The sequence below is a fragment of the Monodelphis domestica genome, chromosome 4 (genome assembly GCF_027887165.1).
Source record: "Monodelphis domestica isolate mMonDom1 chromosome 4, mMonDom1.pri, whole genome shotgun sequence".
Taxonomy (NCBI): Eukaryota; Metazoa; Chordata; class Mammalia; order Didelphimorphia; family Didelphidae; genus Monodelphis; species Monodelphis domestica.
Genome location: NC_077230.1, coordinates 428,526,841 through 428,550,712, shown reverse-complemented (window position 1 = coordinate 428,550,712; position 23,872 = coordinate 428,526,841). Strand labels below are relative to the sequence as shown.

At 38.7% G+C, this 23,872-nt stretch overlaps 1 protein-coding gene across 2 annotated transcripts in view; it reads left to right on the top strand.

The window, feature by feature from the left end:
• LOC103092745 (carcinoembryonic antigen-related cell adhesion molecule 5-like) overlaps positions 1-23,872 on the top strand; it is a 203,878-nt gene that overhangs the window by 95,569 nt on the left and 84,437 nt on the right. For both annotated transcript variants that reach the window (XM_056796419.1, XM_056796420.1), the window contains 2 exons: positions 5,891-6,166; positions 6,537-6,788. In XM_056796419.1, coding sequence (XP_056652397.1) covers positions 5,891-6,166; positions 6,537-6,788 — 528 coding nt within the window. The remainder of the gene's footprint in view (positions 1-5,890; positions 6,167-6,536; positions 6,789-23,872) is intronic.

Here is a 23,872-nt window from a genome sequence, read left to right as displayed (position 1 = left end):
CCCAAAAGCTTTAGACTATGGAAACCTGCCATAAGTTGATAAATGTCATGAGACTGTGTTAAATGATTAGGTCTCATTCCAGGAGAAGGGAACAAAGAGCCACCATACAGTGCCAAGTAGCATGAGATCAAAAAGCACCAAACCAATTCAGGGAGGATTATTACAAAAGAACTTGAACCGGTGTGAGAATTGAGGTTGAGGCACTTGACATATATTAAGATGCAGGACTCCTTGTACCACACTCCTTGTGCAATATTCTGAGTCAAGTACCCCAGTTTGGCTATCATAGTGGCTCCCCCTATCCCTGAAAGTGAAGGTATAATCAGACCAGGGAATAATTTTTCCCATTTGCTGCTGAAACTTAGTATATTCTGTATTATAGCTTGGCAATTTTCTGTAGTCCTGTCTTCAAATGGGTAAAGTGCTCTATTGGATTATTAGACATAAGTCACTTTAATTGGATCTTGCTACTGATTCAAGGACCTATTACGGGTTTCATTTTTTTTACTCAGAATTTTCTACATGTAAGATGTTTATTGTTTATTGATTTTGTACTTATTGTTTTTATACAGAATTTAATTTTTGCTTCTTATTAGGGATTTTGTAGGGGTTTGTTTTTTTCTTTTGAAAATTGTTTCACATACCTCATAACTCAGCCATGTATCTCAGGGTAATTCTGGTGTTTATCAACACCTCCTCAGGGGGATTGTGTAAATAACCTAAAATCCAAGATTTAAAGTTTTTTGGAGAAATTTCAGGAAAAGAAACTTGCCAACATCCTGAATCAAGAAAGTGGATCCTTTTGGAGAAGGTACTGTAAAGATGCCTGAAGAAGCCACACACTGCATCAAAAGATCCAGAATGAATTTTGGGATATAATGAACCAAACTGAAGGGGGTTGAACATACTTATTCTGAATGTAAACTCTTATGCCAAAGCGGACTGCTGCCTAATTGGCATTTTGTCAATGTGTCTATCAATCAGTTTTTGTAGTTTTCCTCTCATATTTCCCTCTTATCTGTAACTATTATAACTTCCTCTTAGAAAATTCAATATTGTATGTACTCTTAGTTAGAAGATATGTAAAGGTGTAAAATAGTTGTGTTTAAATGATCCATTGTGGGGACTGGTCTCCTAAAGGATCACAGGGGGAATGATGTCAAGGGAAGTTCATTCTCTTCCCTTCCTGGAGGACCAGCTGGTTTATCCACATTTGAAAAACACCACGTCATGGAATGTCAATAAAAGAAAGGGGGAAGGAATTGACCATGGCTTGTAACGAGGACTCTGGGAGAGAGGAGAGAGGTAAAGGAAGATAAAGTTTAATGGAAAATAGGCTACACGTGGTCTGAGAACTTAGAGTAAATGATGAGATTTAAATATGTGCTGATCTACCATTACTAGTAATAAACTTCATGAAAAACAATAACTGTTAGATATATTAATTTTAATTATTACACTATTCAGATCTGTTCTTTTCATTAGGAATGTGTGAAAGTTCTCTCACTAAAAATCCAGTATCTGTGCCAAGATGACCCAAAAAATTGTGTTACAAAGAGATAGATACCACTGAACAACAAAAACAAAAGCATTTCTATTACAATACTGACAAATATTAGATAATAGAGGTGCAAAAAGGACTCTTTCCTTCACCCTTAAATGTATCAGGAATGCTTTCTATTCCATTTAATCTCAATTATAGATAGTGCTTGCTTTTCTTTCAGATACATACTACTTATGATGAGAAAAGCTCCACTGATTCCTGCATTTTTCTGGTATTTTTCACAGGAATGGCTTTTATATTTTGACAAATGCTTTTTTCTGCACCAATGAATATAATAACATGATTATTATTAGTAGTAGTAGTATTAGTATAGTCAAATATGGTTTTTCAAATATTGAACTAGCCCTATATTCTAGATATAAATTCCACCTGGTTATAGTGTATGATCTTTGTGATATATCTGATTATCTCAAAGCTAGTATTTTATTTAAAATATTTATGTCAAAGTTCATTAGGGGAATATCTAGTTTTCTTCTCTGCATGTGCTTTCCCTGGTTTGGGTATCAAAACCATATTTGGGTCACAAAAGGAATTAGGTGGGATTCTTTCTTTATATATTTAAAAAAAAACCCTTCTCTTCCCTCTTAGAATCAATACCAAGTATTGGTTCAAAGGTAGATGAGAAGTAAAGGCTAGACAATAGGAGTTAATGACTTGCCAGGGTCACACAGCCACAAAGTGTCTGAAGCCATATCTGAACCCTGGTCCTCCTGAATCTAGCTCCTGCTATCCAATAAGCACCTCACTGCCCCTCGTTGCCTATATTTTTAAGATTTCTTATATAGCATTGAGATTAATTTTTCCTTTACTGTTGTAATTCACTAGTAAATCAATCTGATCCTGGGGATTTTTTCAAAACAATCTCATTTGTGGTTCTTCAATGTCTTTTTCTAAGATCAAGTTATATAAGTATTCTATTTCTAATTCTGTGAATCTGAGCAATTCATCTTTTGATAAGTATTCATCAATTTCACTTATATTTCAGTTTTGCTGGCACATCATTGGTCAAAATAAGTCCTCAGAATTTTTTTTTAAATTTCAACTTCATTGCTAACTCATTCATTCTTTCCCTTTTTTGATATTAATAATTCTGTTTTCTTATTTATTTAAACAAATTAACCAATGGTTTATCTATTTCATTGTTTTTTATTAAAAAAAAAACAGATCCTGGTTTTATTTAATATTTTTACTTTTAATTTTATTGAACTCTCTTGATTTCCAGGATCTTTCAAGGAAACTGAAATCAGTTGTATCCACAGACAGTCTTACAGAGGCTAAGTATGCCCTAGATAACATTAGGTGTCACTGATACTCTCTGAAACTTCTTAGAGTAATGAGCCAGAGTCCTTCCTGTCCTGGTAGTATTATCCAGAGGACATAAGAAGCCCTATAGCAATAGATCTGAGGCCAGGGATGATTGAGCCAGGCTGATTTGCATCTGATCACAGTGGGGCAAATATTGGAGCCCATACTCACCCATGAAGGGATTGGTTTGGATGTGAGCCTGTTTAAGGGTCTGAGCACTGTTGTAGAATCAGTTCATGAATCCTAATCAGTTGAGTTCTCCAAGGCATCCCAACTCATTCTTGCATCAGAAATGAGCAGGTAGTCAAGTTCATTAAAACTGGATCCTGTTTGGTCTTGTAAGGATAATTTAGGGTTGTGACCTATTATAAGTTTGATTTTTGGTCACCAGGTGATATCCCAAATAAAATAACCAAGTCAGTTTGGAAATATATGGTGGTTTAATCAATATATAGGGAAGAAATCAAGGAAAGAGAGAGGGAAAAGTATAGGATTTCTCTCACCTGGTCTGTGCCAGACTGAGTTCAAAGTCCTTAGCCATGAGGCTTTTGAAGATTAGAGGCTTTCTCTAAGAGGATAGTGTTTGGAAGGTAAAGGAGAGAAAAATCAGCCTAAACTCTGAGAGATCTCAGAGAAGAGCCTCACCTGAACTAGGATACTAGACTTCTTCCAGTATGGTATCAAGGGAAACTCACCGCTAAATCCAGATAATAGCAGCAGCCACGCCAAGATGCTGATATGCTGCTGCCAGCCACCTCTCCTCCATCAAAGAGGCTGGAGAGAGGAAGTGATTCAAAATATATAGACGGTTTTACATCATGTTCCTGCATCTCACATGTACTAATAATATCTTAGGCTTGACTTAGGACAGCCCAGGGGTCTGTCAGTTGTTTCTGATTTGTCATTTGCTAGCACGTGTCTGTTATAGGCCATCCTCCTAAATACTTAATCCTTAAGTATGGTGTAGACATTCCTAATTTTGTTAGACTAAGTAGATGGAGTAATCTAAAGTTCACAATCCCCTGATTTTTGTTAGACTAAGTAGGGTGGAGTAATCTAATGTTCAAGCCTATGGAGTCAAGGAAAGCCACTGGGGCTGTTTCCTTGAGATACAGCTTGCTGACTGCTGTCCTCCATGTCTGTTTGAATTCATCTCCAGCCTGCCCTCTCCCTGTTCCCTTTGCTTCCTCTCCATTCATTCCCTCTCTGTCTTTCTAGATCTTATCTATTTTTTGGGGAGGCTACAAAGGTCTAGATCTTATACCTCTTCTAAAAAAATAAGAGAAATAACTCTTTCCTATGGAAAAAATGTTGAAAATAAAAGGAGCAGCAATGAATAACCCAGAAAAGAAGACCAATGAGATATCCAGGGTAGTAAATACTGTGAAAGGCAAGCTTGGGGAAGGAAGGGAGACCAGGGCCCTAAAGAAGGTCAAGGAATTGAGGAATCATCTTGATTTCTCTCCCACATTTTGGGAGAAAGACTAGGAGAAAGGAGTCAGAGGCAACACAATCCTACTCTCCAATCTTTATGATAATAAAAATAGTAGAGTACCAAATCAGAATCATGATGATTCCAATCATTATCCCAGCCCCTTCTGAAAAAGATGTCATTACCTCCTCTGAAGTTTTGATTTGTGGGGTCAACTGGGTAGCTCAGTGGATTGAGAGCCAAGCCTAGAGACAGGAATTCCTTGATTCAAATCTTGCCTCAGACACTTCCTACCTGTGTGACCCTGAGCTAGTTACTTAACTCCCATTGCCTAGCTCTTCTGCCTTGGAACCAATGCATAGTATTGATTCTAATGCAGAAGGTAAGGGTTTTTTTTTTTTTACGAATTGAGCTGTGATAGAGAGACAAGAGAAAAAAAGGGAGCCTGAATGTTGCTCTTAGGAGAAAAGAGATTAACACATTAGGAAATAGTCTTTACCTGGTCACTATAAGTGAAAACTCTACTAAAATAACAAGAAGAAAGGTTAAGGAAGCTGAAATATTTCTAATTTATTCCTACCACATTGGAAATTAATCTGAAGACAGTTGGCTAAGGATGACACAAGAAGGAAGTCTTGAGAGCCTACTGGATGTTCCCCAGTGATTGTTCTGGGACACACACCTCTCTCAGTGGCAAGACCTACCTGCTAACTAGAGATAAGAAATGGGCTCTCCTTGGGCCATGAAGTCTCAGGTAAAATTAGTCCCCATTGGCTTAACTTGCCAGAAATGAGATCATATTTGCTCTTCAAGAAGATCACCTTCAATATTCTCATTCTCATTTTGTAGGGCAGGAAACTGCTAAGGAAAGGGAAAAGCCCAAATCAGGGAATTCCAGAATCTTCTATAAAGGGTATGAACTACCTCCTGGGGGCAAAACACAGTTTTAGGCACTAGAGATGTTGTTATGGTTTCAAAATAGACTTGAACCAGGTCTCACCTGACTCCCAGCCAGAGGCTCTTCCTTTTGTACCCTGCTACTAAGTGATCTATTTCCACTCTCTGCCTTTCCTTTTCTTTCCTCTTCAGAGTTAAAGTAATGTTTCCCTTTCTGAACATAATCTCTCTCTGGCCTGTCCCTAGCCCATCCTCTCCAGTTTCTCCCAATATCCTTAACAAGCCATGAAAGTAAGTAACCCTAGCTTTTTGAGGTCCAGACTAAGGAAACAAACTCTTGGTTGTCCTGCCAAGCTAGAAGGGACTCAAATCCAAACCCAGGTGCTGGATGAAGGGGTCTGTCATCCCTGGACCAGTTTGCCTCAGCTCAGCAAGACTGAGAGCACCAGGAGCTTGGGTTCCATGTGAATGTCTTTGTCAGCCACAGGAAGTGAAGATGAACTTATCCTAAGGCCTGGAGGAGTTGAGATCTACAACAGAGAAAGGGGTGTCTTTGCCATTGAAATCACAGGTTCTTGGTCTCTGGCCTCCAGCCTGCCAAGGTCTTAGACAGGCCACTTCTGAACCAGTTATTTGGTTATAAGGTAAGAAAAAGAACCAACACAGTCATTTTCTGTCTATTCTCTACACAGCGCCACTGTCCAAACCTACCATTGTCACCTCCAACATTACTGCAGTGGAGACCAAGGACTTCTCATTCACATGCCAGGCTACAGGTCAAATTCACACTTACCGGTGGTTCATAAATGGACTTGCCCCATCTGGTAGCAGGATACAGCTGTCCCCGGATAAGAGGACACTCACTATCCGCAATCTCATAAGAATGGAAAACAAAGGACCCTATGAGTGTGAAATCCAGAACCCATTTTATAGTAATAGGAGTGATCCATTCACACTGGACGTTGCCTGTGAGTAAATTGCTTCTTCCTATATGGTGCATGCTTATAGACTGGTGGTGTGTTCCCAGAGGTCCATCTAATTCAGTCACTTCTCTGAGAAATAAAGATCAAGACTCTGAGGTTCCCAAGCCCCTTAACTTTTCTGGAGTACAGATTGGCTTTGTCATGCTCTCTGGTGGAGGGTGGCCAGCCAGGGTGCTGAACTGAAGAAATCCCTAAGATCTTCTAAGTTCAGATCTAAAGTAGAGGATGAGTTGTGAATTTCTCAGCTCAAAGGAGGATCAGGGAAACACAGTTGTCCCTGGTGATGGGTTCCAGAATAGGAGATGCCCCTTCTTTCTGCCATAATCTCAATATGGAATCCTTCTCTTTCCTCTAGATGGACCAGATACTGCCACGATTGTCCGTACAGTTGATGAGTACCCTATTGGGGCAAATATTACCTTGAGCTGTTCTTCTAAATCAAACCCACCAGTCCAATTCACTTGGTTACACAATGGGCAACCTGTCAGCAACTCTGCCACATTTTCTTTTACTGCATCCCTGAGTCTTGCTGGAACTTATACCTGTAGTGCGGCCAACTCATTCACTGGTTTGACGCGCACCGCAACCAAGAATGTTATAATCTATGGTGAGTAGCTGGATTGGGCCCCCAACTTTATGTTCGCTCTCTCCTTCCCTGCCATGAGAGAAACAGAGGTAAGTGACATTTTACCCTCTTGGTGCCATGGCACAATGTTTTTTGGTAGAAGGATCCCTGAGTTCAGAATCATAAAACTGGGGTAGAATCCTTCCTTTCCTGTCTACTGTGTAGTAAGTGTGTCTCTTCCTTTCTCAGCCTCAGTTTCTTCACCTGGAAAAATGGATAATCTTTTGCACTTCTGGTCACAGCAGGTTAAGATGGAGAAGCTCCCATCCTTGAGGCTAACCTTCAATGTCTCAATTAGCCAGGAAGGTGACCCGAGGTCTCATATACAAGCTATGACTAGAGAGACCCCAGGAGGCTGGTGGGAGGGAGTGAGGGAGGAAGAAGAAGAGAGAGACAGAGAGAGGCAGAGAGACATACCAGGAGAAGTTCCTTGATCTAACCTTATTATCAGTTTTCTCCACCCACTATCTCTCCCCCATCACATCTCATAGTTTCTCATGGATCATAGTTCCTCAGTTTGCCTGGCAACAACCAAGGGGGCAGTTTCTGTGGGGTCAGTTTCCCCTCTACTTGGTTTCAACTTCATTTCTCTGAGGGTTTGTCAATACCTGCACATCTCAATGGTAAACGACCTACAGGTCACTGATTGATGATATCAAACAAACACACATAATCCGGAGGGAAAGTCCTTTTAACACTAAGTATCTCTTTATCTTTCCTCTACTTTTCCCTTATTTTACCAATCCTCCTCCTCCTACTACTTTCATCTAATAAAGTTATTAAGCTCCAAACACCCTCATAAATTAAAATATTACATAACCTAGTGAGAAACTATGTGAAGGGAAAAAACTTGAGACATATCCAGACTCCTTAGATTAGCTGAATAGGAGAATAATAGTGCATATGGCTGACAGATTAACTTTGAGTTAGTTGTAAGTCAGAGATGAGGCTTGATGAGGTAGGGGGAAAGAAACCTTGGTGCCTGGGAAGAAATCTTGAAACTTAAGAAGCTCCAAAGACAAGACTTTTAACTGTTCTCTTAAGTATCCTTTTTTTTTAATTTTCTTTTTTCTATTTTCCTTTTAAACATTATTATATTTGTTCATTTTCAAACATTATTCATTGGAAAAAAAGGATCACTTTCTTTTCCTCCCGCCATCCCTTCCATAGCCGACACGCAATTCCACTAGGTATCACATGCCCTTGATCCAAACTCATTTCCATGTCGTTGGTATTTGCATTAGGGTGTTCATTTAGAGTCTCTCCTCAATCATATCCCCTCAACTCCGGTAGTCAAGTAATCGCCTTTCCTATGTGTTTTTACTCCCACAATTTCTCCTCTGTTTGTGGATAGTGTTTTTTCTCAGATCCCTGCAGATTGTTCAGGGACATTGCAATGGCACTAATGGAGAATTCCATTATGAACAATTGTACCACAGTGTATCAGTCTCTGTGTAGAATATTCTCCTGGTTCTGCTCCTTTCGCTCTGCATCACTTCCTGGAGGTTGTTCCAGTTTCCATGGAATTCCTCCACTTTATTATTCCTTTTAGCACAATAGTATTCCATCACCAACATATACCACAATTTGTTCAGCCATTCCCCAATTGAAGGGCATGCCCACATTTTGCAATTTTTTGCCCCCACAAAGAGGGCAGCTATGAATATTCTTGTACAAGTCTTTTTCCTTATTATCTCTTTGGGGTATAAACCCAGCAGTGCTATGGCTGGATCAAAGGTCAGGGAGTCTTTATTGCCCTTTGGGCATAGTTTGACCTCCAGAATGGTTGGATCAATTCACAGATCCAGCAGCAATGAATTAATGTCCGGAATTTGCAACATCCCCTCCAGAATTCATTACTTTCCATAGCTGACATGTTAGCCAATCTGCTAGGTGTGAGGTGAAACCTCAGAGTTGTTTTGATTTGCATCTCTCTGATTATAAGAGATGTAGAGCACTTTTTCATGTGCTTATTAATAGTTTTGATTTCTTTGGCTGAGAACTGCCTGTTCATGTCCCTTGCCCATTTATCAATTGGAGAATCGCTTGATTTTTTTACAATCGATTTACCTCTTTGAAAATTTGAGTAATTAAACCTTTATCAGAGGTTTTTGTTATGAATATTGTTTCCCAATTTGTTGCTTCCCTTCTGATTTAGTTACATTGGTTTTGTTTGTACAAAAATTTTTAATTTGACGTAGTCAAAATTATTTATTTTACATTTTGTGACTCTTTCTAAGTCTTGCTTGTGCCCCTAATTTACTTATAGTTTCCTTCTTTATGTTCAAGTCATTCACCCATTCTGAGTTTATCTTGGTGTAGGGTGTGACGTGTTGATCCAAACCTAATCTCTCCCACACGGTCTTCCAATTTTCCCAGCAGTTTTTATCAAATAGTGGATTTTTGTCCCAAAAGCTGGAGTCTATGGGTTTGTCATAGACTGTCTTGCTGAGGTGACTTACCACAAGTTTATTCCACTCATCCTCCTTTCTGTCTCTTAGCCAGTACCAAATTGTTTTGATGACAACTGCTTTATAATATAGTTTGAGATCTGGGACTGCAAGGCCACTTTCCTTTTTATTTTTTTCCATTATTTCCCTGGATATCCTTGATCATTTGTGCTTCCAAATGAACATTGTTATGGTTTTTTCTAAATCAGAGAAGAAAATTTTTGGTAGTTCAATGGGTATGGCACTAAATAGATAAATAAGTTTGGGTAGGATGGTCATTTTTATTATATTAGCTCATCCCTCCCATGAGCAGTTAATGTTTTTCCAATTGCTCAAGTCTAGTTTTAATTGTGTGGAGAGTGTTTTGTAGTGTTCAAATAGTCCCTATGTTTGTCTCAGCAGATAGATTCCTAAGTGTTTTATATTGTCTAAGGTGATTTTGAATGGAACTTCTCTTTCTAATTCTCACTGCTGAGATGTGTTGGAGATATATAGAAATGCTGATGATTTATTTGGGTTTATTTTGTATCCTGCAACTTTGCTAAAGTTGTTGATTATTTCGATTAGCTTTTAGGTTGAATCTCTAGGATTCTTTAAGTAGACCATCATGTCATCTGCAAAGAATGACAGCTTGGTCTCCTCATAACCAATTTTAATACCTTCAATTTCTTTTTCTTCTCTAATTGCTACTGGTAGTGTTTCTAGTACAATGTTAAATAATAGAGGCGATAATGGGCATCCTTGTTTCATTCCTGATCTTATTGGGAATGCATCTAGTTTATCCCCATTGCAGATGATGTTGGCTGATAGTTTTAGATATAAAATGCTTATTATTTTTCAGAAAGACACTTCTATTCCTATGCTTTCTAGTGTTTTTTTTTTTAGTTTACTTTATCTTTATTATTCTTTTAAAAAAAACATTATTTTATTTGGTCATTTCCAAACATTATTCATTGGAAACAAAAATCATTTTCTTTTCCTCCCCACCCCTCCCACCACCTCTCCCATAGCTAACGCATGATTCCACTGGGTATCACATGTGTTCTTGACTCAAACCCTTTGCCGTGTTGTTGGTATTTGCACTAGAGTGTTCATTTAGAGTCTTTCCTCAGTCATATCCCCTCAGCCCTGTAGTCCAGCAGTTGCTTTTCTTCGGTGTTTTTACTCTCACAGTTTATCCTCTGCTTGTGAATAGTGTTTTTTATATCCCTGCAGATTGTTTAGGGACATTGCATTGTCCCTAATGGAGAAGTTCATTACCTTAGATTGTACCACAGTATATCAGTCTCTGTGAATAATGACTTCCTGGTTCTTCTCCTTTCGCTCTGCATCACTTCCTGGAGGTGGTTCCAGTTTCTATGGAATTCCTCCACTTTATTTTTCCTTTGAGCACAATAGTATTCCATCACCAACATTTACCACAATTTGTTCAGCCATTCCCCAATTGAAGGGCATCCCCTCATTTTCCAATTTTTGGCACCACAAAGAGTGCAGCTATGAATATTCTTGTACAAGTTTTTTTTTTTTTTCCTTATTATCTCTTTTGGGTACAAACCCAGCAGTGCTATGGCTGGATCAAAGGGCAAACAGTCTTTTATCGCCCTTTGGGTATAGTTCCAAATTGCCCTCTAGAATGGTTGGATCAATTCACAACTCCACCAGCTATGAATTAGTGTCCCTACTTTGCTGCATCCCCTCCAGCATTCATTACTTTCCATAGCTGTCATGTTAGCCAATCTGCTAGGTGTGAGGTGAAACCTCAGAGTTGTTTTGATTTGCATCTCTCTGATTATAAGAGATGTAGAGCACTTTTTCATGTGCTTATTAATAGTTTTGATTTCTTTGGCTGAGAACTGCCTGTTCATGTCCCTTGCCCATTTATCAATTGGAGAATGGCTTGATGTTTTGTACAATTGATTTACCTCTTTGTAAACTTGAATAATTAAACCTTTGTCAGAGATTTTTATGAAGATTGCTTCCCAATTTGTTGCTTTCCTTCTGATTTTAGTTACATTGGTTTTGTTTATACAAAAACTTTTTAATTTGATGGAGTCCAAATTATTTATTTTACATTTTGTGACTCTTTCTAAGTGTTGATTGGTTTTAAAATCTTTCCCTTTCCAAAGGTCTGGAATGTATACTATTCTGTGTTTGCCTAATTTTCTTATAGTTTCCTTCTTTATGTTCAAGTCATTCACCCATTTTGAATTTATCTTGGTGTAGGGTGTGAGGTGTTGATCTTAACCTAATCTTTCCCACATTGTCCTCCAATTTTCGCAGTTTTTATGAAATAGTGTATTTTTATCCCAAAAGCTGGGTTCTCTGGGTTTGTCTTATACTGTCCTGCTGAGGTCCCTTACCCCGAGTCTATTCCACTGATCCTCCTTTTGGTCTCTTAGCCAGTACCAAATTGTTTTGATGACCACTGCTTTATAATATAGTCTGAGATCTGGGACTGCAAGGCCCCCTTCCTTTGTGGTTTTTTTTTTTTTCATTATTTCCCTGTATATCCTTGATCCTTTATTCTTCCAAATGAACTTTGTTATGTTTTTTTTTCTAAATCAGTAAAAAAATTTTTGGTAGTTCAATGGGTATGGCACTAAATAGATAAATGAGTTTGGGTAGGATGGTCATTTTTATTATATTGGCTCGTCCTACCCATGAGCAGTGAATGTTCTTCCAATTGTTCAAGTCTAGTTTTAGTTGTGTGGAGAGTGTTTTGTAGTTGTGTTCATATAGTTCATATAGTGATTTTGAATGGGATTTCTCTTTCTAGTTCTTGCTGCTGAGCTGTGTTGGAAATATATAGAAATGCTGATGACTTATTTGGGTTTATTTTGTATCCTGCAACCTTGCTAAAGTTGTTGATTATTTCAATTAACTTTTTGGTTGAATCTCTAGGATTCTTTAAGTAGACCATCATGTCATCCAAAAAGAGTGATAACTTGGTCTCCTCCTTTCCTATTTTGATGCCTTCAATTTCTTTTTCTTTTCTAATTGCTACTGCTAGTGTTTCTAGTACAATGTCAAATAGTATAGGTGATAATGGGCATCCTTGTTTCACTCCTGATCTTATTGGGAATGCATCTAGTTTATCCCCATTGCAGATGATATTAGCTGATGGTTTTAGATATATACTGTTTATTATTTTTAGGAACGACCCTTCTATTCCTATGCTTTCTAGTGTTTTTAATAGGAATGTGTGTTGTATTTTATCAAAGGTTTTTTTCTGCGGCTATTGTTATAATCATGTGATTTTTGTTGGTTTGCTTGTTGATGTGGTCAATTATGTGGATGGTTTTCCTAATATTGAACCAACCCTGCATCCCTGGTATGAACCCTACATGATCATAGTGAATGACCCTCCTAATCATTTGCTTGAGTCTTTTTGGTACTATCCTGTTAAAGATTTTTGCATCTACATTTATTAGGGACATTGGTCTGTAGTTTTCTTTCTCCATTTTTGACATTCCTGGCTTTGGAATCAGTACCACATTTGTGTCATAAAAGGAATATGGTAGAATTCCCTCTTTGCTTATTATGTCATATAGTTTGTATAGTATTGGGATTAGCTATTCTTTGAATGTTTGATTGAATTCACTTGTGAATCCATCAGGCCCTGGGGATTTTTTTAGGGAGTTCCTTGATGGCCTGTTGGATTTCTTTTTCTGTTTATGTTTTCTTCTAATTTCTTTGTCTTTTGGCTTTGCTTTATTAATTCTTGCTGTTTTGCAAGATCATTGTCTTCCAGTTGCCTAATTCTGGTCTTTAAAGACTGGTTTTCCTTTTAAGTTTGGTCTATCCTGCTTTTTGAAGCTTCCAGCTGTACATCCAATTGGGAGTTCTTGTTCCTCAGATTGTTGTATTCTCTTTGCATTATTTCCCATTTTTCCTGCCAGAAGGCCTCCATCTTTTTGATAACCTCCAATTTCAATTCCTTGAGAGATTGTGGACAATTTCCATTTCTTTTGGAAGCTTTTGGAGGATTTATTTGGGTTTCCTCTTCTGTTGTTTCCTCTGTAGTCTGTATTTTTCCTCCATAAAAACTATCCAAAGTCAACCCCTTCTTCTTGCTTTTCTTGATGTTGGGAAGTTGTTCCTGGGCACTGTTTGCCATCTCAATGGTTTTTCCTTCCCTTTCCAGTCAGAAATCTGAATGAGGAGGGCTGGATCTCTGTGTATGTATCTAATGATCAAGGCATTTTGCCTTGGGCAAGCTCTCAATTCTCCGCACCTGGGCTATCTTCCGGGGGGGGAAGGGGGGCGCCCTAGGTCTGCATTCCCCTGCCTGCCAGGGTTTTGGGTGTTACTGCTCTCAGGGGTAAGTCCTTGGTGGTCTTAGTGAACTCCCAAGACCAATAGATGCCCCTTGCTCACTTCAGGGGTGTCCTTTACACACTCATTGATTACGGCATGCTGGTTCTAAAAGCCTGAGTTCTGAGTTCTCCTTGCCCACCTGCCTGGGTTTCGGGTGTTACTGCCCTCAGGGTTAAGTACTTGGTGGTCTTAGTCAGCTCTCAATACCTGGGGCTTCCCGTTGCTCTCTCCTGGTGTGCCCCTCCTTCACTCTTTGGTTCTGGCGTGTGCTGATTTTAACTCTGGCTCCGCAGGTATGGTGGGGGAGGGTAGGTCAGCTCAAGTTTGAGTGGGAGCTTTTTCGTTCCCTTATAGTGTGGAAATGCCCGAATCCCACATACTTCCAGTTCTGCACCGTACTGTAGAGTCTCTCTGTTCTTATGAGGATCGTTTTTTGGGGGTCTTTTGGGGTCATCTGTATTGTTGGGTCTGAGGAGGTGAATTGAGCCATGTCCAATCTGCCACCATGCATACCCGTTTTTTCCTCCCTTATTTCTTAAGGAGCTTAGTTGCTGTGATTGAGACCTCAGGCAAATCATGTCTGATATTTATTCAGGGTCAATAACATAACCTTACATAGTACAAATCCTCAGTATCCCACCTCTGTAAGTAAAGGCATAGACCAACAGATTTAGCACCTACTGGGTTCTCCTGCTGGCCCCATTGCTTTGAAAGACTCCTCCAATCTCCATTTTTGTGCCTTTTCCCCTTTAAAGCCTTTGACTTCCATGGACCAGGTTTCTCTTTTACCTAACTTTCAAAAGGGACTTGGGATTTTCCCCTCCCAGCTCTAGAAAGAGAGAAAGATTCTATTCTGATCCAAAGAGGGGAAAAAGCCATCCATCCCAACCTGACCAAGTCAGACTTGCAGCAGAGAACTTGTTTCCCAGGAGTCACATTCTCACTCTTACTTTTTCCCATTGTTTTTGGCATTGTATGTGAGATGCAGGTGGTTCCTTTGGTGAGCTTTCCTGTGGCAATTCTGGGATCCTCATTCCCACATGAAGAGTTTATGTAGTGGGGAAAATCTGAAATAGGCTAACAAGACAACTCTCCATGCCAGTCATCTAGTGCTAAGGTTTCTGGACTGTGCAGGAATTGGAACACTGAAAAAGCATTTCCTTCTGAGGATGGTGGTAACACTCCAGTTCTGAGGTCTCTCCCACAGCTTTCTCCTTCTCTTGCTTTCTCTTTTCCTAGCAACAAGGAGAAAAGACTCCATGGATAGAGGGGCCAGGACTAGAGACAGGAAGAACTGGCTTCAAATCTTTCCTTAGAAATGTCCTATCTCTATTACCCTGGGCATGTCACTTACCCCCAATTCCCTAGCCCATACTGCTCTTCTGCTTTAAATTTTAATATCTATTTTAAAACAGAAGTTAAGATATTGTTGTTGGTTTTTTTATTTTAATGTGAGAGTCCTGGGCCCTAGAGCAAGAAATGAGGAAGAGGATGATGTGGACTCCCTCTACCCACTGCACAGTATGGATATTCTGCATTTGTTTTTTTTTTTTCTCCATAAAAATTTTCCAGGGTCAAGAGGTTTTTATGCTGTTGCTTACTCCTTTGGCCCTTGGAAAATTGGAATTCTTGCCTGTTGGCTGTCACTTCTTTCTTAGACTCTGTCTCAATGGTTTTGCCTTGGGACTATCTTTCCTTCCCTTTCAGAGGCTTGAGTGAGGGCAGGTAGATCTGTGATTTTTTTTTAATGTGTAGCTCCTGCTTCAAAGCATTTTGCCCTGAGGCTATCTTCCTCAGCTGTTACCTCTTGGATTTTCAACTGCACAATGTGTTCTGTCCCTAATTCTGCTTTGGCTACTCCTTTGCAGCCCCTGCTGCAAAGACAGTATCATTTAGCTTTGAGTCTCATTGCCAAGGCCAGGCACAACCCTCAGGGGTATGTCTGTGGTGCTTTGAGTCAGCCCCTGAACTTTGGAGATTTTCTTGGCCTTGGCTTTAACTGGCTCAGTAGGTGGTTGGGGGGAGAGGTGGTAAACTTGTGCTTTGATTTGCACAGTTTCTCCCCCTTATAGCAGGAGAATCCTTACTCACTGCCCCTTTTCACACTGTGTCCAGTGGGGGAAGCCCTTTATTCGTTTGGTTCTGATTTTTGGCCTTTTGAGATGCTTTTTAATGATTAGTTGGAAGGAGATCCAGAGAAGCCCCTGCTACTATGCTGCCAACTTGTCTCTACCCTTGTTGTTTTCTCACTCCTACCCCTCTGCTTCCCCATGTCATTCCTACTTTGATGGCTCACCTAATGAGGTCAGCTTTATCCCTTTCTGTCAGGGAACCTATTGGCCCAAATTGGGCAATCTTGTAGGCACAGAGAAATGAGATGATACTAATTATAAGAGTTTCCAGATACCCAGAACTTTTAAGTCTACTAAGTAATATAGGATCTCATTGGGTTCCAAAGCACAACCATTATCTTCATTTGACTGATAAGGAAACTGAGGCTGATAAGTAACACTGAACTAGCACCAAGCCTCATCCATTCCCCACCTCCCATATCACTGATCCTCTTCTTATCCGTCCACAGATGTATTCATTCATTCATCTTATTGACCTGGGCCACACAAGCCATTCACCTCTATCACACAATATTTATCACCCACTTGCTCATACAAGATACCTAGGCTCTGGACTAGAGATACAGAACAATGGCTACAGTCCCTGCCCCTCTCCAGGAGTATGTCCCAAACAAGAGGAGCCAAAGGGAGAATATGACTGAGATAGACAGTATGGTTTAGAATCACAAAATTTCCCTTTCAGAAAAGTTAAACTTACTCAGTTATTTCAGACATGCCTGTGTCTTCATGACCCTATTTGGTATTTATTGACAAAAGTACTTAAGTGGTTTCCCTTCTTCGGTTTATTTTACAGATGATAAAAATGAGGCAAACAGGATTAATTGACTACTTCCTTTGAAAACCAAGAATTATTCAAATGTTGAGTGGGCTCTCTCAGGAGTAGTGAGCTCCCTGTTACTGAATGTCTTCAGGAATAGGCTGGATGGCCACTGGCCAGGGAGAAGCTTAGAGGACATCTAGGCTTCAGATATCAGTTATACTAGATGTAGTCTTTAACAGCCTTGAATCTTGACATATTCCCCAAGTCGGAGGGGCCTGAGAGGATGATACCTTCCTTCCACTGATCCAACTCTCTTCCTGGCAGATTGAAGAAGAACCCAATGTTTCTCTGAACTTCAATGCCTAGAAACCATCTGCAATGTCTAAGTCCTCAATGACTGCGGACATCATTTACTCTGAAATCCAAATGAAATGACTCAGTCCTTCTCGTTCCCTGCACTGCACATGTATGTGCAAGCAGACCTCTGAGATGTTGCAGGTTTGGTTCCAGATCACCAAAACAAAGCCAATATAGCAAGTTTCTTAGTGCATGTGAAAGTCATGTTTATACCATACTCTAGTCTATTAAGGATGCATTATATCTAAACACCAATGTATGTTCCTTAATTTACAAATGCTAACCATCATCTGAGACTATAGTCATTTGTCATCTTTTGGCTGGTGCAGGGTCTTGCCTCTAAGTTGAGTGCTCATTGCTCAGGGTGATGGCTGCTGTGGCAATTTCTCAAAATATGATGATGGTGAAGTTGGCTGCATGAACTGACTCTTCATGCCTTCTAAGCTTTCTTTGCAATATTCAGTGCTTTTTGATAGCATTTACTCACAGTAGAGCTTTTCTCTAAGTCAATTCTGTCAATCCTGCTGCTGCTTAAGTTTACATAATATTTTTTTAATATTGTTGTGATCCAGGGAATAGACAGGCCTAAGGAGAAGGAGAGAGAGATATGGGGGAAAGGCCAGTTGATGCAGCAGTCAGAACCCATACAACATTTATTGATGCAGTCTGCTGACTCCTATGTCACAGTTCACAGCCCCCAAAACATCTGCAATAGTAACATCAAAGATCTCTGATCACAGATCCCTATAATAGATATAAGAATAATGGAAATATTTACATTATTAGGAGGCAGAACCAAAATGTGAGACAAAAACAAACGTGAGCACATAGAATGATTTTCCTTTCTAATACTTGATCCCACACCAAATCTGAGGGGCCTTTTTTCAGAGCCCCTTAGGGAATAGTCTGTATTTGTAATGATTAAAATTTAGGGGAGACTGAGGCAGGTAGAAATCAGTTTCTCTCTGCAAAGAGTATTATATTTTTAGAGGTTTATTAAAGGTTAAAGATTAAAGAAAATACAGAATAAGAAAAAAATATGTGCCTAGGCCAGAGGCCTAGACAAGACCTCATCTACATTATGGAAAGAGCCATGTCTGCCCCAAAACGGAAGTCCAAGAGAGAGAAAAAGCCTTTGTAATCAGTTTAAATACCTTCTTGATCTCACCCACCTCAGAATTCCATGGGATTACAAAGCATTTTGGGGAAGTGGAGCAAGGGCTTGTGGGGATTGAAGTCCAGAGTTCAAATCTCAATTTTACATTATTCCGTTTGATCCTCTGGGAAGAAGTCCTTCCCCAAAGGATCATGAGAACATAATCAATATAAAGATTACAATAATTTGAGGATAAGAGAAAAAAAAGAACAAAACCAATAATTACTGGATGTATTGACAGAAAGCCAGTTAGGAGGCAGTCCCCTTTGGCCTGAAAGTATACATTCAAATAAATGTTCAGTCAACTACACCCAAAGTTCATTTTTGTGCAACTTGTGGTCTGGAGGCATCTTCATTATGTCTTCTCCAACAGTTCAGTTTCTGGGTTCAGAGAGGTAGCATCTTCTTTACCTAAAATTTTTCTCAAAAGGAATTTAAACTTTGCAATTTAAATGATATTTTTTACATTCCCCCGTTAAGAGGATGATTGACAAATACAGGATCACTTAGGGATGCATAGCTGAGGAATGAAGTATATGAATCAATTGGCAAGAGATATTAAAAGGATATCAGAAAAATCCAAAGAAAAAAAGAAAAAAAACTCTGGATGAAAATATAGACTAGCAAAGTCTTATGTGAAAAAATTCCAAGTAAAAAGAAAAATAAATCTATAACAGGTCCTTGAATCAGGGCCCAATTAAAATGATCTAAGCAATGATGCATTTACCCAGTCAATAGCCAAGGCTACAGAAAAGTACCACACTATGAGAGGCAGAAAAGGGGACCAGATTATAGGAGCCAAGGTTTCGGGGATACTCCTCTGTGAGTATCTTCAGAGTGAGTGTGGACACAAGGAAAGCTATGTGTAGCAATGATAAACACAGTAACCTCAAGTCTTCACACTAGGTTCAAGACTTTTGTATTGGCCTAGAAGTGCATCAATCCATCCTGGATTGGGTTTCTTTGGCTTTGTGCAATGGCTCTGTTGTGTATATCTTGTCCTGGAATCAGACAGAATCATTAAGCAAAGTCCCATAATTTATTTAAATAATTAGTGGCATTGTTTTTATAGTCACAAGCTTTTTAGGGCATGCATTAGCAAATGTATCTTAAACTTGTAGCACTGAAAAGTCAAAAGGTTAAAGAAAATCTTAATTCTGGTGACATGTGCTTGAAATATAAAAAAGAGAGATAAAAACAAATAGTATATTGCACATGCAAGAAAAATATAATAATAAAAGAGCTTTAAAAAATTCAAAAATGTAGTTTTTAATCATTGACACTCTGTGTCAGCTAAGAAAATAAAGATTACAAGGCTTTCTCACCAAAAATGAGATCCATTTCCTCATAATATGTGGCCATGCTCCACTGTAAGTAAAAGGCAAATGAATTGAACAAGGTTAACAATTTTTCATTTTTTAAAATACAGTAGTACAAATATGTAGATATCAATATCCCCAAAATTCTCAATAGCCCAATTAATTACAATAGCAAACAAACACACTTTCAGATTTCATATAAGTTGCTTTATGACATTTTTTGAAACCTATGAATTGATGGACATTTGTCACAATTTTTACAAACATAGCAATCCTTCAACCTTGGTATTTAAACATATTTTTAAAACAAAGTAAAACTCATCTTGGGTTAAGAAGATAATCAAGAAATCTAGATATCATTCTGGTGGAAGTAAAATAGTGAGCTGAAGAGTATAAATAAAGGGATGCTCCTTTTGGAGGCTTTTTAGGGGTACATGCCCTGAGATTAACAGCCCAACTTCCATTCACATATTTAGAAATGCGGGAAGGTTGGGGTTTATAAAATGTATTTCACTTCAGCTACTAGAATGGGCCTTACCTCCTGGTAGGGGCAGGCAAAAATAACCAGAGATTGTTAAAAAAATTACAAAAATCATATTTAAAAAACCCTTAAAATCATTTGAGATATTTAGCACATTAATTTTGCCAAAGGCTGTTATACAATTGTAACCAGTTCTGAAGTCCATCCATCCTAGGCAAAATAGAAAAAAGCTGTTTTTTTTTCATATGGGCTTAATTACAATAATATTTGTTCATTAGTTATAGGGGAAAAACAGAATTTAACAGTAGCCAAAAATCAGTACATTCAAAATAAATTCAATCAACCTTCAGTGTAAGAGAATAATATTGAATCCAGTAATATATGAATTTAAAATCACAAAGTTATATCTTAAAACAATCAAGAAAAATGCAATAGAGTACTGAGATTTTTTTAAATAAACCATTGGAGTCTGAAATGCCTCAAAATATAGCCTCTAGTCTTTAAGTTCCTTGGGTAAGATAGACATTTAAATGTCTATTGTCCGAAGGCAGAGTAGTAAGGGCTATGCAACGGGGGTTAAGGGATCTGCTCAGGGCCCCACAGCTGGTTAAAATCTGAGGCCAGATTTTAACCCAGGACCGCATGTCCTCAAATCTCAATTTTACATATTGAAATCCCTCTTCTCAGTTTCATTCATCAAGACCTAAATCCTATACTTCCTCTCACCAAGGGGAATTAATTCCATTTGGCCCAAAGAGACTTCTTCCTCTCTTTCATTGATATTTGTAAAACTTACTTGGCCTATTTATCAGCTGGGGAACAGCTTGATTTTTTGTACAATTGATTTAGCTCCTTACAAATTTGAGAAATTCGACCTTTGTCAGAGGTTTCTGTTATAAAGACCCCCCCCCAATTTGTTGCTTCACTTATTGCATTGGCTTTGTTTATACAAAACCTTTTTAATTTGATGTAATCAAAGTTATTCATTTAATATCTCATAATGCTCTCTTACTTAGTCTTAAATTCTTTATTCTCCCATAGATCTGTCAGGTATACTATTCTATGTTCACCTAATTTACTTATAGTTTCCTTCTTTATACTTAAGTCATTCTGAATTTTTCTTGGTGTACAGTGTAAGATGTTGATTGAAACCTAATCTCTCCCATGATGTCTTCCAATTTTCTCAGCAGTTTTTTGTCAAATGGTGGGTTTTTGTCTCCAAAACTGGGATCTTAGGGTTTATCATATATCAGCTTGCTGAGTTCATTTAGTCCAGGTATATTCCATTGATCCTCCCTTTTATCTCTTAGCCAGTACCTTATTGTTTTGATGACCACTGCTTTAAAGTACAGGTTAAGATCCAGTACTGCTAGGTCTCCATCCTTCACATTTTTTTCATTAGTTCTATTAATATTCTATATTTTGTTCTTCAAAATGAACTTTGTTATAATTTTTTTTCTAATTCAGTAAAAAAAGTGTCTTGGTAATTGAATATGTATGGCACAGAATAAGTAAATTAATTTGAGTAGGATGGTCACTTAAATTATATTAGGTCACCCTAACCATGAGCAATTGAATGTTTTTCCCATTATTTAGATCTAGTTTTAATTGTGTGGAAAGTGTTTTGTAGTTGTGTTCATACAGTGCCCAGGAGAGAGTGCATGAGTCAAAATCCATCAGGAACCCAATGTTCAGTTCTAGATGTGATATTTTGGAATGGGCTCTCTATAGTGTGACCAGAGGAAGGCCAACAGGGAGATTGATTGAAAGAACTGGAAAAGAGAAGGGCTAGAAAAGACATAAGGAAGAAACTGCCTTGGGAGATAGTGCTTTCCCCACTACCAAGAGTACTAAAATCCACTTGTTGCAAGTAGAAATATATAAGCCATATTTGTTAAGCTAATATGCTCTGCCTAACAATACCAAAGCAATTGTGTTGTTACAGTAAGAACAAGAAGGATACAGAGTATATAGAAATAAACATAAAAGAGGAAAACACACAACACAGATTATGAAGGTTTACAAACCTAGAAATGACCCCACTCACCATTTGTGGATAGAAATTAAAAAGACATAACAGTGAATAGCAAATCAAAATTCTAATTGAGTGTATCCTAGTATAAAACCAAAACATTTTAAAAAATGCTTTCCAAGCACGTATTAGATCACCATCGACAAATTTAGATGTCGAAAGTTCTTTCAAATAATTTCATTTTCAAAAATTGTTTAAATAAAATTCAAAAATTCTCATAATGAAAATGTATACTGCTCACTTCCCCTGTGGAAAATGAAATACTAATTCACCATTGCCATTTCCCCCTTCTGGAGAATGAGATCCTGAGGATCTAAAAGCATCTTTAGTTCACTTTAACTGCTTATTTATTGACCAAAACCTTGCTCAAATGGATTGGATATTTGACTCACACTAAAAGCTGTAATAAGTATAATTAAGCTGGTATAGTATTGAATATTAGTAAAAAAAAATTGTAAAGGCAAGTTATAATCAGCTAAAGTTGTCAGAGTTTAATCTGATTTGCAGGTGGTCGATGGACGATGGAGGCAGATTAATCCAACATCTATTTACTCCTTGTAGAGGTAGGAAGAGGAATAGAAGGATAGAAACTAGGAGTTAGGAATATGATGGGAAATCTATTATACTCAATATCTAAATAACCCCTCCGCCAAATTAACTCCTCACAGAGTTTTCTTCTTGCCTGCAAACAGGCCTGACTTAATCTGCACTCACTGACTAAAGATTTAACCTCTAACTTTCTAGCCTATTCTCATTCACAAATATTCTTAAAGCAATTTATGAAACTCAAAAGGTCAGTTTCTCTGTGTAGAGATGCTGAATGGAGCCCCTCAGCTTCCCTCAGTCAGAGAAGAAAAGGCTTCTGACAGTTTCTCCAAACTGCCCTTTAGCCTCTTCTGTGATTCTAAAGGGAAAAGCTCTCTGTAAATCAGAATCATTCTAAACTGTCTGTATTTCTCCACTCTAAAGTAAACAGTATCTAAAGTCTCTAAAAGCTTCTTTGGCTGTCAGACAAAGATCCAGCCAACTGATCCCAAGAAAGTAAGAGAGAGGCAGGACCCCTGAGGAAGTCAGAGACTGGACCCAGAACTTTCCAACTGTCTCTCTTTATCTAGGCCTCTGAAAGTAATGGGGTTCAGAGCTACTTCCTCGGTTCTCTCGAAGGAGACAGCGGAAAAGGGAAAATAAAAACTTTCTCTGACCTAGACCCCTGCTCCTAAGGAGACTAAATAGCTAAGTAAAACTCATGATAATCAATATTGCTAATGTTGACTGGGAAAATACACAGAACTATTAAATAGTCAAAAATCACTCTTTAATCAAGGACAAAAGGGGTTCAGCCCTAGTAGGCCTTGACACAGAGCTGCGCCACACAGACTGCACAGAGTCTGAGGATTAAACTGGCCGCTCTGGTCACTGACCCCTGGGAGTGCCATGCTAGATGGGCTCCAGGGAACAAAATAACTTGGGGAAACTCTATACCATTTGGGGTATCCAGGGGCAGGGAAAGATGATTGACATCAGTATAGCTACAAAGGAAATTGAAGTGTTCAAACTACTCCCACAGGATACAATCAAGCTGGGGAAAGGACTCATAGCTAGAGTCTATGCTGTAAGAGAAGGGACTGCTTCCAATGGATACTAAAGGCTGGTTCTGGCCCAGGTGTGATTCTTGGGATACAAAAGGTGAGACTACCTAAAACAAAGAGGGTCCTTAGCATATGCTTAGTCTCACCCAACTAGGATTGTAATTCCCGTGAGGCTTCCCTACTCAGTCTGAAACTGCCAATCTGGGATACCCTTTAGGGTGAATTCCTAGGGGAAAAGGGAACAAGTACAAACTTTGGGCTCTCCAACCTATAAGCTAGTCCTAAAACTTGGGGTTCACCAGATCCCAATAGGCCACAAGTTTGGTATTGCTAGATTCCATGTTGACACCACCCCCCCCTTTTGGTCAAGACCGGACATTGCTGACCACATAAACCAACAAATGGGAATGCTACGTGGGGTTGGACTGTCATCACTAATGGTGGGAAAGCTTTCCGGTACAGGTACAGGCATT